Source organism: Trachypithecus francoisi, unplaced genomic scaffold (genome assembly GCF_009764315.1).
Source record: "Trachypithecus francoisi isolate TF-2019V2 unplaced genomic scaffold, Tfra_2.0 Lachesis_group5, whole genome shotgun sequence".
NCBI classification, from domain to species: domain Eukaryota; kingdom Metazoa; phylum Chordata; class Mammalia; order Primates; family Cercopithecidae; genus Trachypithecus; species Trachypithecus francoisi.
Genome location: NW_022681470.1, coordinates 119,644,015 through 119,660,218, shown reverse-complemented (window position 1 = coordinate 119,660,218; position 16,204 = coordinate 119,644,015). Strand labels below are relative to the sequence as shown.

Here is a 16,204-nt window from a genome sequence, read left to right as displayed (position 1 = left end):
ACTCCTGGAGTCAAATCCTTTGGGTAAACTAATTTTTGTTGTATTAATCTAAGAAACATACTATAAATGAAGTTAATGTCCCAAAGCATTAACAATGTAAAAATAATAACTGCATCTTCAGTTTCTTATTCTGAAATAGTGAGTACATTAAAAATGTTATACTCAAAAGCAATATACTTGCTTAAAACTCAAAATATATAGGTATATGATAATTATGTATGAAAATGTCCTTTACTTTTCACTGAGTAGGGGACAAAGTGCTTTGCATAAAGTTTCTCTACATTTGGTGACCATGTAAAGTGGTCTTTTGACTAGTTGACTCTTTTATTTTTACCTGGTTTTGTGGGGAAAACTGATTCTTACTCCAGTCAATCTTACCTTAGAAAGCAAATTTTTAGGTGCTTAAAAGAATAGCTTTTGTATGTGACCTATAAACCGGAGTGCTTCATTCATTTATTCATTCATTCATCCAGCTAAGGTTTTTTGTTTAGCAGAAAGCACTGTTCCAGATACTAGAGTTAACAATAATGAGAAAGCATGACACCTTTGTTCTGGTGAAGCTTACATTTTGGTGAGAAGAGAGAAAGAATAAATTAAAAAATATATAAAAAAACAAACTAAACACATCATACAGAAATAAATGTAAGGCCAAGATTTAAGTGGGGCAATTTTATAAGAGTGACTGGGAGGGTCACTTGACATTAGGAGGGTAAGGAAGACCTCTCAGTGTGTGATATTTAATTTGAGATCTTATTGACAAGAGAAGGACATTTAGGCCTTTAGTTTATTTACTGGAGCAGCTGTTTAGTGGATTTAGCCATTTAGAGGGAAGGCAGCATCTTAAAGTGGTTGGGGACATGGGCGAAAGAGTCTGCCTGGATTTGAATCCTGATTTTATCCCTTATTCACTGGAGACCTTGAACAATTTTATAACCTCTCAGTGTCTCACGTGTAACAATATATATAATATCTATATCAAAGTGTTATTGAGAAGATTAAATAAAAAATACAGGCCACATGTTTAAAATAGTGTTTGGTACATAGTTAAGTACTTAATAAATATTAGCTATTATTATTGTTATTGCAAGGGCCTTAATATGCTTGATGAGTTAAGAGGAACAAATAAACAGAAAGGAGATCAGTGTGTTTAGAATACACTTGGAACAGAAGACGACGAGGTTGGAGAGATGAGTAGTCCAGTAGTCCACATTAAGTTTGTAAAATTTGTGAAGGAAAGATTTGGATTTTACTCTAGGAATGATGGAAAGTCATTGGATTATTTTAAAGGGAGAGGGGAGTGACAGAATGTAAGCTGCACCTTAGAAAGACCTCTCTAGCTACTGTATAGAATATTAATTGCAGAGTAGATAGAGTATAAACAGATAGGCGCATTAAAAGGTTATCTGTTGGGAGGCCGAGTTGGGTGGATCACGAGGTCAGGAGATCAAGACCATCCTGGCTAACACGGTGAAACCCCGTCTCTATTAAAAATACAAAAAAAAATTAGCCGGGCGTAATGGCGGGTGCCTATAGTCACAGCTACTCGAGAGGCTGAGGCAGGACAATGGTGTGAATCCGGGAGGTGGAACTTGCAGCATGCCACTGCACTCCAGCCCGGGCGACAGAGCAAGACTCCGTCTCAAAATAAATAAATAAATAAACAAACAAATAATAAAAAAGGGTTATCAGGCGGATTTAGGTGAAAGATGATGATGGAAGCAGTTGTGGAGATGGAGAAAAGTAGATGGACTTGGGGTATGTTTTTAGAATAAAGTGGATAGGACTAGGCTTTGGATTAGATGTGAAGAAAGGGAATTTAAAAACTCAAAAAAAAAATCAAGGATAACATCTAGATTGTTGACTTGTCCACCTAGGCAGATTTTAGTGTCATTTACTCAGATGAAATGATTGAGGGAGGAATGGGTTTGGGAGCAAAAATCAAGAATCCAACAAGGACAATTCTAAGTTGTTCATGACTGTTACACAGTAATATGAATCTAGGGAACAGATACTCCTTTGAGTTTTGACGACACAGCTTTGACGATTTTTAGCATAATAATGACAGTGAATGCTAGGAGTACATATTACCTCAGAGGGAAGGCATACACAGAAAAGAGAAAGGTATCTAGCACAGAACTCTGTAACTCACAATTTTTATAGGACTCAGCAAAGAAGCCCATGAATAAGCTATAAGTGGGATAAAAAAAAAATGTGGTATTAAGAAATCCAAAAGAAGAAAGTGTTTTAAGAAGGACGTAGTACTGACCTGTGACAAATACCACTAAGATGTCTAGCAACAGAACATCAAAGAAATAACCGTAAAATGTGGCAGCAAGAGTCACTGCTGATTACAAAACTCAGATAAAGAGTGGTGATCCCCGAAAATGAATTGAAGTTGGTTTGAAAAGAACGTAAACCAAAGCAGCAGCTATAAAATATTCTTTCAAGGGAAAAGAAGCAGGAAGATAGGGGTAGGAAAATATGAGATTACAGGACATTTTTATTGTTGTGCTGATGTTGGTTAAGAAAGGTTTGTTTATACAAATAATCTAGTAGGGAGCAATACGCTGATGTTGTGAAAGACAGTAATTAAATAAATGAAGCCCATGAGCAGATGGTAGTTTAATCTGTTTAGTAACCGTGAGTAATCATGCTTCTATCTTTCCTTTTTTTATAATTTTTGTATGTGAGTGTCTGTCTGTTTTTACTCTCATTAATTTCCCAGGAAACATTCTTAGAGTGCTATATTCCATCCAGGTTTGAACACTGAGGCATGAGTTAGCAAGCCTGGTTTCAAATCTAGGCCACAGCTTTCAGTCATCGTATGTTGGACAATGCACTTATTCTCTGGAGTGGAATTTCCTCATCTATAACATGAAAATTCTGAGCTTGACATTTTTTCATTTTAACTAAGGGAACACTGATTAGATAGCGGATCAACAGCATGTATATGCTGATGGAGAGAAGGTGGTACTTGTGGTTGTGGTAAAAGAAACACTATCAGCATTATGTTTATCATCACTATCATCTACCGTTATTCTCAGGAAGCAAAAAACTGACAGAGCTCTCCATGTTGATTTCTTCTCAGTAGATGCTTCCCTTACAAATGGTTATTGATTTCCTAAGCTAGAATTCATCTTGCCAAATGAAATTAGTAAAATTAAAGTTACGGGAATGTATAAAACTGGCAGCGTTTTTGTTTATAATTTTGTGTACCTTAGTGTTAAGTAAACACAGGTATCCCCAGATTCTAATGGAGCACAGATATTGTAAAATGTGGTAACATAAAATAAACAATAAGAGTCATTTTTTATTTCTCAGCTTCCTCAAACTAGCTTTTGTTCGAATAAATCATTATCTTTCTCACTTTACTCTCACTTTTTATGAGGACAAAGGGAGCCAGACAGAAAGGGTAATTTTCCCAAATGCCTGGAAGACAAACGTTCCTGCAAAGGTGGATGGCAAAGAAAGAAGTTAGGAGTCTTACTTCATTGATTTTCTCCTGCTCTGCTCTTCTGTCTGCAGTAAGATATGAAAACATTAGCATTTGTCAAATATTGCATGTGCACATTGCGTATATTCAGAAAATGTACTGAAATATACATCTTACCAAATGTTATAATTGAAGAAAGTGATCATTTTATTTCTATCATGACTTTTGGACATCAAATTTCTTATAATCAGTTACAATGTGTATTTATCAATTAGTAGCTCAGGAAAAGATATCATTTGGGATTCAGCAGAAGATCAGTTGTTTGCACTAACGAAGCGTAAAAACCATCTGTCCTCTCTTTTATGTATATATATTTCTTACTCTGTAATATCCTGCACTAATACCTTCTGGATTCGAATCCTAAGGCCATGCCCTTATAAACAAATCAAATGGATTACTGAATATGTTTATGGACAGAATGGTATTTCTTTTTACTTAAGGCCATTAGAGAACTCATGCATTAAGAAATACTGCTGATTTGTTCTTTAAAGTCTACCTATTTAGGTACTTAAAATAAGTTTATCTGTACCATACATTTGGTAGTAAAATAAATTTATATTATTTAAACTTTTATTTGTCTAGCCTTACGAGTTATATGAGTGAGGGAAAGGTAGGGGCAAGAATGGATATTTAAAATATTTTATTGGATAGAGCACCTGAATGAGTTTCTAATGACTATCTGGCTAATGGGATCAAGAATAATATGAACATGTCCAAATAATACACATTTTGCAATGTTAACACAGTTTCACCTTTTTTATTATTTTTGAAACTTCCTTGACTCTTCCTTTTACCTTTTCTGGGATTAAGCCTAGATTATGAACATTTCTTTAAGGAGAAGCCTGTTCAGCATTCAAACTGAATGATGACTTGTGTTATGAAATCCCAACTAATTTTACAATTCCTATTTGCCTTTGGAAATACAGGTTTTATATTATTAAGAGGCTCATAATTTAGGTGTAATCTAGAAAAATGTAGGAGGTAAAAAGAGGAGAATTAATAATAAATAAATACATGATAAAATTTACCAATTACCAAAAATGTGACTAAAATATAACTAAGGTTCCAGAGTTCCAGAAGAATGAATAAAATGCATAGACAATGGAGACATTGCCATTCTATTTTACAACCTAGAATTTTGGGAAGAGCAAGACTCCTTTTGATAAATGACTTATTTAAAGGTTCAATTAAATTTAAAGGAATATTCTTATAAATTTCTTCTATTGCATTTCTGAGTCAAACCTCACTCCTCTCTACCTGAGGCACACAGCTTGACTTTTTTGTTAATTCCTGCTTTCACTGAGATCTTCAGTGTCTCTTGCTTTAAGTGCTAATAAAGCAAAGTATCAGCTGTTTTGGAATGAGATACTGCATTGCCATTGAAGAGAGGACAGTTGGCAATGACAACAAACATGAAAAAAAGGCTGTGCTTTTATTTTCCTTTCACCCCAGAAGCTTTTTGGCTTTGTAAAAGATATTGATGTGTTTTATATTTGACACACATTGATTTATTTCTTGAAAACAACTTGAAGCTTTTGATTTTACAAATTAAATTTGCTCTTGAACATTCTGCAGACACTAATTTTTGTCCACTATGTTTCAGGTATACTGTGATGGTCTCCCAAAATTCAACTAGAACAAGAAGTTGATTCTGATCTCTCAGTGCAGGGAGAATTTATCTATAAGGGTATGAAGATTTAAAACAGAAAAACAAATGGGCATTTTCTGTAAAATGTGTTAATGTACTAAGTGTCATGGGAGAGTAGGGGAGGTGGTTGTGGAAGACTATGCCAGGGGAATCCAACCACATTAAGGAAAAATCATGGAATAGTTAAAGTGGGAAGGAAGAGTGTCCGATGACAAGGGAGAGCAAGTTCAATGTCAAGAAGGTAAAGAAAGCATGCACAATTGAGAAACCGAAAGATTAGAATGGTTAAAACTTAGAGTGAGTGCATGACGAGAACCTGGGAACTCAAGGCCTGGAGAATTGGGCAGAGTTCATTTCATGAAGACAAAGCATGCAAAGGTGTTTGGATTCCATTTTAAACATAAACTACTTGAATACAGGTATAATATAACAAGATTTGTATTGGGGAAAGATCACACTAAATATTTTTTAGTGAGGGAGAGCTAAAAAAATGATTAGGAGGTCATTTGAGTAATTCAGCTGAAAAATCACGAATGACACTCTGAATTAGGTTGGTGGAAGTGAGGATGTAGAAGAGGTGGTTTTGAGAAATTGGTGAGAGGGGAGATAAAAGATGCAGTGATTGAATGGTGGTGTGAAGCTTAGGGAAGAATCAAAAATGAATCTAACTTCTTTTTTTCCATAACAATTGGGTGGATGGTGGTTCTATTCATTAAATTAAAGTTATAGATGTATCTAGGGGGGTTCTTTATTATTTTATACCCCACAAAAGACATTATGTGTGAGGAAAGAAATTTCAGTCTTTGAACTCAGAAGGACTTCCATGTGAAGTGATTGCCTCTAACATGAATCTTTGACAAGTTAATTTAAACTTTCTGTGCATCTGTTTTAGTGAAGTTGTTGATACTAATGCCTAAACCAGAGGTCTTGCATAGATTGGAAATAGCACATGTGAAGCAGCTGGCCTAGTGCTTGTCAAGCAGTAGGCACTCAATATTGCTGTAGTTATTGACTTATGTGTCAGATGTCCCCACTAAAATGTAACCTTGACAGGAAGAAGATGGTCTCTTTCCCATCTTTGTATTCACAAATACCTAGCAAAGTGCCAGCACACATTAGAGAGTCAATAAATAATTGTTAAATTAAAGTATTAGCCTATAGATAATTTGGTTCTCATTTAAAAATTAATTTGGCAGAAACAGTAAAGACAGTAACTCAAGTCTCTACTTGTGACCTTAAGTTTCTAATGCTCCTTCTGTTAAACATGAAGTCTCAAAGTTGTGTAATAGAATCTAGTGCTTCCCTAGATGGCACCAAACTACTGCCCTAAAACAGCACTAACACGACAGAGTCAGGGGCAGAGGACTGGAAAGCTGGAACGTCTTATTATAATCTACATTAAACATCTATTTGGTGTTCTTAGGGGTGTGTACAAACTTTAACCATGTTTTTTCAGTAGAATTCTCACATACATACAATTACATTCTGCATATCTAGGAATGTGACATGATTCAGTTAAGAACAGGGGACTTTATTCTATTCCGTCTTTCATTGGAGTACATTAAGGACTTAGAAAAGGACATTACTGTACCTCATTCAGGCCAGAGGGTCCATTGCTGTTGACAGATTTTCCTAATTTCTCCAAATCTTTAATTCTGTAGTAGAAATAAGCAAAATGGTGCCCATGGTGCCCCAGTGGTCTTGATGAGTTGTGATTCCTTTGGGGCCTTATTTACCATTTGGGGGTAACTTAGATTTTGTAGGCAATGAGACTAGCTTGTTTTTAGCATCTTAAAATTCATGTGATATACGCTGTGACATTTATTTAAAAGCAAATCCACTGAAAAAGTGAGGGAAAACACATTCATCGTTGTTGCAATTTTATTGTTTCTCTCTAATCCATTTCTACCCTGTACTAATTGGCCATGTGGGTTAAGAAGCATTTGTGTAGAGAGAAGATGCTATTGATGAATAAGCTTTCTTGCTCTTGTTACTATATTGCTGATTCTATAATTATCCAATGTCCCACTCTAGATCTGAGCAGCATAGCAACTGAATTATAGGCCCTTTTGGAACAACTGAACCCCTGATATGCTTTTTTTCCTCTACCCTTTCTGTTAATGGTCCTGATGTTAACATCAGGTTTCTTCCCCAAGTGTATGCATTCTGATATATGGATAACTGGGCGTGTATTTATGAGATAATATTAGCCTTGGAGTTCAAGGGTTCTCAGAGATGAACTGATCCAAACTGTACCAATTGCCAGGAAATGTAAACACTAAATTGAGTGTTAATCAAACTATAACCTACTGCTATACTTAAAGTTATATGTTTCATTTCTTCTGCAACTGTGTATATACATACATATATTTATGCACCATATATAATAATATATATAATATATTCTACCACACATCTTCTTTCAAATAGAGTGGCTCTTTTAAAAATAAAAAATATGAAGTTTCAATTATTTATTTTTTCAGCAACCATGTGGCTTTATACTTCACTGTATATATGACTGTATGGCTCTGCCTGGACGTTTTCTACATTGTAATTAAGGGTTGTGGTCCAGTCGATAAAATATCCTCTTTGCTCAGGAGATGCTCAATAAGTGGTTAATTGACCTAAACATGGTGGGATAGTAAAAACTATCCAGTTCTTGAGATAAAAAGCATGAAAAATTACATTCATTGTTTGTGGCAATGGCCTCTCTACTAAGTGAATAAAAAGCTGAGGATGGCTAATAATCTACAAAAGCATTTATGAAATGTGGGAACTATTTTCAGTATTTTATAGAATCATCTCCACTAATTTATGTAGCAACCATCTCATTAAATAAGAAAGTTGAATACCGATTTTATTGCTATTTGATATTTGTATTATATTAGTTGCCAAGTTTTGTTTTAGATTAGCGAAAATAAAAATAAATATTGATTAATTAATGCAATTTATTTGACAATCAAATTATTTCTAACATTGTGATCCTCTGGAGAAAATTAATTAAAAAGATCCATGATGTTACAGATATTAAGGATCAAGTCCTAAGCATAAGGATGCTATAGAAATATTATGCAAAGTTCAGCAGGAAGAATAAAAAGGATGAATATGTGCCTATTTAGATTAACCCTCTTTGTCCAAAATATCTTTTTCAGTATTGGAAGGGGCTATATGTGGGGGGGGTTATATGTAGGTTAGAAAAAACAAACAAATGGGGTTAAAAAAGAGCTGAGGAGAATATAGAACTACTCAACTGCAGTACAGATTATTTCCATCTAGGTAAACCAGACAGAATACCTGTAGAAGGAAAGCTCATTTCTAAAACTGAGCAAATACCAGAAGTTGTTTTCTGTGTTGTTCATTCAAAAACATAACTGACATACCTTTAAGTTTCAGGAGGTTTACTAACTAGAATCACTCTATTGCCTATCCTTACTTCAGTAGAGTGCATTTGTATTTAGCAGATGCTGGGTCACTACATGCAATGCCTATGTGCTTGGGTTTATTGTGACATGCTAGGAATAAAAGAGTGAATTGATTCTCAGGGTCTGGAATGGTTTCGCTATAACAAATGGACCTCCTCCTCAAAAGAAAGTCAAAACCCCACACAGACAAATCCTATAGATTGTCACTTGCAGAAAATCTTTAACCAGATATTTTATGAGCTAATACAAAATGCATCTGGATATTTCTTTGTAAACCTCATATTATTGAGGACACTGTGTAATTCTTCATTTGAGATTTACTTCTTATCTTATTTTGTGGAGACACCATCTGGCAAGCCCTGTCACTAATATGCACATTAAACTAAAGATATTTCTTAATATAAAAAGAATCAAATATAACAGCAGAATTTCCTTATGTAAGTAATGTTTACCTATTGTATATTAAACATAAACTCCACAACTTGAATTATAAAAGCAGAGCATGTAAAAGAATTATTTAAATGTTATGTTAAATAAATAACTTTTCCCTTGCTTAGTCTTATAATGCCCTGCCATTTTGGCTCAAATAGGATGTGGCTAAAAAGATGCGTTTCTTGTTATGAGTAAAACAGATAATTCTCTGTTACTTGAAATAGGTAATACTCTGTTGAAAAGTGTATAAATTATTCCTATGACTCCTTATAGAGTAAATTCATTCACCACATATTTATTGAGTGACTTTTCTTCACCAGGTAGTTTTCTAGGCATTGGAAGATACAACATGTAGAGTGAACATGATAGACATTGTTCTTGTCCTCAGAAAAAAAAGTCTAGCAAGACACATTGTACTACACATGCAATGATAATGAAACAAGAGAAATCCAATCATTAGTGAAATATCAGGGTTTGGAAGTGCCTGGCAAGGACACCAGCCTAGTCTGGGAGAGCAATGAATGATTCTAGCAAGACACAACATTTAAACTGAGACCTGACGAATGAATAGTTTATCACATGTGGCAGGTGAAAGTGTGTTGATGGAGGCTGGGTACACAGGGGAAGGAGTGTTTCAGGAGCAGGAACAAACAGCATCTTATAACAGCTCCATGGTAAGACAGTGTAAGGCACACATGACTGGGACTTAGTGTGTGACGAGAGAAGTGGCCAAAACTAAGCCTGGAGAAGCAGAAGGGGCCACACGTGAAGGGTCACATAAGCCATGCACTGTATCCTATGACATAAGGAATCCATAGGAGATTTCAAGCAGAGCAAAATAATTTCAGATTTATACTTCAGAAAATCCCTTGGGCAATAATGTGTACAATGAGTTAGAGAGGAATGAAAACTGAATTCACAGAATCTATTATACAAAGTTGATTGTTAGGAGAACAACTGTAAATGAAAAAATGTAGACTGTGTTTGACGAGGAATAAAGAGCTGAGGATTCTTGAACATGTGTTTAGGCCTTCAGGTTTACCTTATTTCCTCCTGATTCATTTTGTTGGATTCTTTTAGAAATCCTGTTATGATGACAGCGGAGCCTCTGATGTAGCAGTTTCCCATACTATTTTGAGACTGTGATAACCAAATACAATATTTTGCATTTTGGATCTCTTTTTATCACTTAAAGCGTATTTGTAAAATAGTCTTTACAATGTTCTTGTAAGCCACTCAGATTTTATTTTAAATGTTTACATTTATTCACTGAAGTTTTCTTTACTAAAAATCAATCATTTTTTGTGTGTTCTTTACTTCTCTTCCCTATTTTCCTGATCCACAAACGGATGTATTTATCTTGAGAGAACATTTTCTATGGGTATTGACTTGCCCTCCCTGTCATGTCACATCATGTCAACAACTAAAATACTGATCCTAAATGAACTTATAACTCTTCCTTATTCAATTCATGACCACTTGTTTATTTTACATTCAAGTTGCAGACTAGTCCCATGTTGACTTCAACTGAATAATTAGCTCATGGATATCATGAAAGAATTTGTAACTCAGACCAGCTTGGACCACACATTTTAGGAGGCAAGAACTAGAGTCCATGACCCAGGCATGTCACATGCTTGATTCTTTACGTAGTGGTGAGTTCCCATTGAAGTAGTTGCCACCTTATCATTTCTTGAGTAGATCAGAGCAGTTGATGGCAATTCTGTAAATTGGAGGAATTGTTTCCATTTTCTTTAATAATTGCTGTTTGACATTTGGTCCCAGGGCAACTTACCTTTCCCTAGTCTCTAAATTTCTCCACTAACCAAAAAAAAAAAAAAGCCTTTTTCCTCCAGCCAAGCAATGACTAATATCACATATTGGAAAATAAAATGTATATCCACTAGTGTAGTCCATAGAATTGACTGTATTTGCCAGACTACTTATTTGAAGCCACCAAATGGTAATACAGTGCTCTAAAAATCAAGAAATCATTAGTCTAGCACAGAGTACCCAGACATGCTTAAGTCATTAGGGGACAATTCACACTTAGAAAATGGGCTCTGGTTTCTTTATAATTAGATATTTTATGACTCTTTATAAAACGTAAGAACACAATTTTCTTTGAAACTATATAAAAATGTACCTTAGACAAATGAAATTGCCATACTCACTTAGCTTTTTCATGCAGTCACGAAGTCTGGTTTCCAAGCTCAGTACTCTTTGATGTAGTTCCTCATAGTCATAGGCACCAATTTCCTCCTGAATTCCAGTGAGGACGGCAGACAGATTCCGTATTTCCTCCTTGAACTGGGTGATTAACTTAGCATCTGTTTTGTACTGTTCCAGCACAGGGATCAAAGGCAGGAGCTCATCCATTTTCTCTTTCAACTCCTGTGAAAAGCAGTCTATTGTTCCTGAGAGTCATTTAAAACAGATCATGCTGCTCTGTTCCTTTTATTATGATACTTAAAGGAAACTATTAAAATAGCTTCAACATTTCTTATTGATTTTTGGTTGAAATTAGGTATTTTGTGAAAATTTAAGTGGTCATGTGATGATTAGTAGTAAGTCCATCTATTTCAGCTTTTCCATACAAGAATCTTTCTTTAATGCTTACTTTTCTACAGCAAATGTCTCCTTATTATAATTAGAAAAACTTGCAATAGTAGAAACTATGGGTTATATACTATCTCGTTTTCTGGTAACATTTTATATAGTGAACGATGTATTATCTAGTTAAGAAATATAAGGAGAATCCATCTTCTAATTATGAATTAAGTTTGAATAAAGTGAAAATAGATCAAATACCCTATGATTGTCCAGTTGAGTCTAATCATCCACCTACTAAATATCCATGTTACGGGGCACATACAGAAAATTTTGGACTCTGGATCAGCTTTTCTCTGACACTTAGAATTTCCATCATGGCCATCTACCAACTTTGTTTTTCCTTTGTGCTCAGGTATTCCTTGATCTTTTAAATACCAATTTTAGCACAACTTCATTATGAGGTAAGTTTAGAAAGTATAATAAATCACGTGAAGCTTCCCAAGGCTCAAAGAAATGTATGTTACTGTTTACTATTTGGAATTATTACCTATACTTCGACTCCATTTATTTTACCATAGATAATTTAGAGGTCGTTATGTATGGCAGAATTGCTTGCCCATGTAGTGAATTAACTCTTTAAGAAACCAAAGTGTGTAATTTATGTAACAGATGAGCCAGTTACACACAGTTGTTTGAAGCTGAAGCATTGACTTTCATCCAACACACACACACAAATACACACACACACACACACACACACGAAGTGTTTGTGTCAAGCAGTATCCCTCACCCCTAGCCATAACAGGACTGAAGTATGCCTACAATTTCACCTTGAGTTTCTAGACATGTGACCTTTACTTTTTTCTCTTTAACTTCATAGTAGTGGATAGGTGTATATATATATATATATATTTCAGGAGTTTGATTCAATTATTAATTTATTGGAAATAATATCATTTATGGAAAAAGTTGCCCCTCTTATGATTATTTGAGAATAATACATAGGTGCTGTCAGAAATCACACTGTACACTAATGTAAGGAGCTGAAAATTGCATTTTTAGATTACATTCAGGAGATGTTATTACTATAAATGCATTAAAATAGCAGGAGCTCCCATTGCTGCCCTGATTTACGGGCTTGAGTTTCTTGTGGGGAAATTTCCACTTGCTCTGTCAGTTCAGAATCTTTGAATTTGTTCACATGTACATATTGAGTGGGAGGCTATGGAGAGACTTAATAATGAGAAAGATTCATAAATATCACAGTCAAAGGCAGAATTGCAGAGCTTTGCTCATTTTGTCAGCTCATTTGGAAACAGACTTATTAGAGTATCTTGCAGCATCCCTAAAGGAAGACACAATTGTTTCATTAGGATTTTAATGAGAATATTTCTGTTAGTATCATTTTCTGTACATTATAACAACTGTTACAATCAAAGGTTTTACATTGTACTATGGGCATATTTAAAAGAGAGCAATTCAATGTGAAAATGCTGGTAGTTTTCTTCTCCTTCAATTCAAAACTAGGTATTTAGATTTGTTAATCTTTTCAACAATTCCTAAGTTGATGATTGGCAATCAATAGTGAAACTCAGGAAACTTATATGAGAGCATTGGAAAGTCCACACAATGCTCATATCAAATACTTTAAAAATTACAGTAGAATAGCATAGATCTATGTTTGCTAATCTCTTCTAAAATTTCACTTTCTACTATGTTGCTTTTATATCCAAGTTCTTAGCTAGAGTAAGCCAACATCAATCTCTTCATATAAGAATGACAATCTCAAGTATAGTAGTTGCCATAAGCTTTCTATCTGAAAGAGTGTAGAAGACAAAACCTACTTAACATTCTTGATAAGATGGAAATTGTGTATCGGAGGGAATTTTTTTTTTCTTTTGAGATGGACTTTCGCTCTGTCGCCCAGGCTGGAGTGCAGTGGTGCGATCTCGGTTCACTGCAAGCTCCACCTCCGGGGTTCACGCCATTCTCCTGCCTCAGCCTCTTGAGTAGCTGGGACTACAAGTACCTGCCACCACACCTGGATAATTTTTTTTTGTATTTTTAGTAGAGACAGGGTAGGAAGATTTTTTAAAAAGTATTCTTCAATATTGAATTTACTTTGGAATGTTCCATTTCCTCTTTTCAAGTATAGTACTAGCATCTAGAACAAAATCTAACTCATGGTAGGTCTCAACAAATAAATAAACTCCACAAATATATGTTGAGCGCCTAATTATTATTATTTGTAATTCAGAGACCTAAAGTCTACTTGGAGAAGCAATGCAACATTAGTATTAGGAGGTATAAGTCTGGAGATGGATTTTGTATGTTGAATCTTGGTTCTCATGCATATTAGATATATGTCTCTGGACAAATTACTCAACCTCTTTGATGTGGTTTGGCTCTGTGTCCCCACCTAAACCTTATCCCAAGTTGTAATGCCCACATGTCGAGAGGGACCAGGTGAAAGGTGATTGTATCATGGGGGGGATTTCTCCCATGCTATTCTGATGCTGAGTGAGTTCTCATGAGAGCTGATGGTTTTAAAGTGTGGTACTTCTGCATTCATGCTCTCTCTCTCTCTCTCTCTCTCTCTCTCTCCTGCTGCCTTGTGAAGAAGGTGTCTGCTTCCCCTTCCACCATGATTATAAGTTTCCTGAAGCCTCCCCAGCCGTGCAGAACTGTAAGTCAATTTATCCTCTTTCTTTCACACATTACCCGGTCTCAGTGCAGATCTTTATAGCAGTGTTAAGAATACACCAATACACTCTTTGTGCATCCGTTTCCTTATTTTTAAAATGGAAATGAAAATAGTGCCTGAGTTACAAGATTGTTGTAAGGATTATACAGTTAATATGCTGAAAGTGCTTAGAACTGTACTTTGAATATGTATAATATTCTGAAAAATCATTATTATTATCATTACTGTTATTTGGATTTTGACATATAACTTCAGCATATACTTGGAATACATGAACTAGGAAAATCCAAGTCATTGTCACAAGGTGCTGCTGCCTGAAAATTGTTTTCTTATCAGTAGCCTGCTGATTTGCTGCTAGGCAATTTATAGGACTAGGCACATTATTTCCTTGGGGTTTATCTCAGTTTTGTATCTTTTTTTTTTCTTAGTTTCCTGTCTTCTGTCAAAAGTTCCCAAAGATGCACATGCTTCATCATGCATTTCCCAGCCCTGTCAACTCTTACACTCTCAAGCTGTCCTTTGGCTTTGCAGAATTCTCACTGCATTGTCCATCTGTGCCAAACAGTCTGAGCTCCTCTCCTCCTGACTAGTTCCTTCTGGGAACGCTCTTCCCACACCTAAGGTGCCAGCTTACTATTTTCTGCTTTGCCGATGACCTCAGCATTAGGTTCACATTGTTATTTTACCATCTACACTCTAACCCTGAGCACTGAAAATTGACATAGTAAATCTTTTGGTTTTCTCGACTCCCCCTATAATTTAGTAGTGGAGGGATAGGGTCACTAGTACGAAACTGCTTTCTCATAACTCTTCTCCTGGTCTTTTTAAAACAAAATTAATTGCTTCTCCCTTTGCACTCATAAGTAATGTTTATACCTCCATTCACCATCAGTTCACCTGCCTGTTAGTTGTCTTTCATAGAAGAGAGATTATGTATTATACATCCGTCAGAGGGGCCAGCTGCACCTTGTGTGTGGTATGTGCTCAATAGATATTGGCTAAAATTAATTATTTTGCTCTTCAACTTCATATTCTTCTCTGTTTACCATTTATCCATAAGTTTCCTATTTATCCGGTTCAATCATACTCTCATTTTCAATAATCTTTAAATTTAAGTATATTCTAAATCTTGCTCTAATTTGTCCTAATTTCTTAACCTGCTGGCTTTGCTTACTTCTCGCTTCTATTTAGACCTCATGATTAATCACTTCAGTCCCCTCTCTTTTCAATACCCTCAACTTTCTTGCCCTCTTTTTCTTCTGTTGTGACCTTCTGGGTAAAAGTTTAAAACGAGTTCAGGGTGTAACCCTCTTCCACACCTCTTTACTCAGTCTCTTGAGTACCACTGAAGAAAATTACAAAACCATGAAACTTTCTGCCACATTCAAATGTGTTATGCAGAGACTCAGTTACATGTTCCTCACTAGCTCCCCACCCAAAACCATTATGTGTAGGAAGCACTCCTTTCCTTTCCAAGGACTTGAATTCAGATCCACTCCCTCAACATCAGCCATGAATCTCACTTCCTAATTCACATGAAAACTAGAGGCTATTAAGTGGGCAACCACAGTGTTTTATGCTATGGGCTGTGCCTTGGTAAGGCAAATGGTTTACTTTTAATGAGAGCTCAAATTGCATTAGCAGGCCAAGAGTTTTTTCTTAAAATTCATAACTCTTTCATATATAGTTAACAAAAGTCCACATAGCATGATTTCTTTCTCCATTTTCAGTATTTGTAAATAATTGCCAATAAAATACTTAAAATCTAGAAAAATATTTGTATAAATTTATGAAACAACTCTCTCCATATGCTCATATTAATGGCATAGTTATCTCTTTAAATAATTTATACCATCTACATCTTTCTTCATATTAGCAGGGCATAAAACCATTAGAGAAACATTTATAATTTAATTATTAATTTTCCTTGGGGAAATTTTCCTTGTTTCAGA

The 16,204-nt window shown here is 35.2% G+C and overlaps 1 protein-coding gene across 1 annotated transcript in view; it reads right to left on the bottom strand.

The window, feature by feature from the left end:
* OLFM3 (olfactomedin 3) overlaps positions 1-16,204 on the bottom strand; it is a 200,863-nt gene that overhangs the window by 10,527 nt on the left and 174,132 nt on the right. The window contains exon 4 of the mRNA XM_033197368.1: positions 11,170-11,389. Coding sequence (XP_033053259.1) covers positions 11,170-11,389 — 220 coding nt within the window. The remainder of the gene's footprint in view (positions 1-11,169; positions 11,390-16,204) is intronic.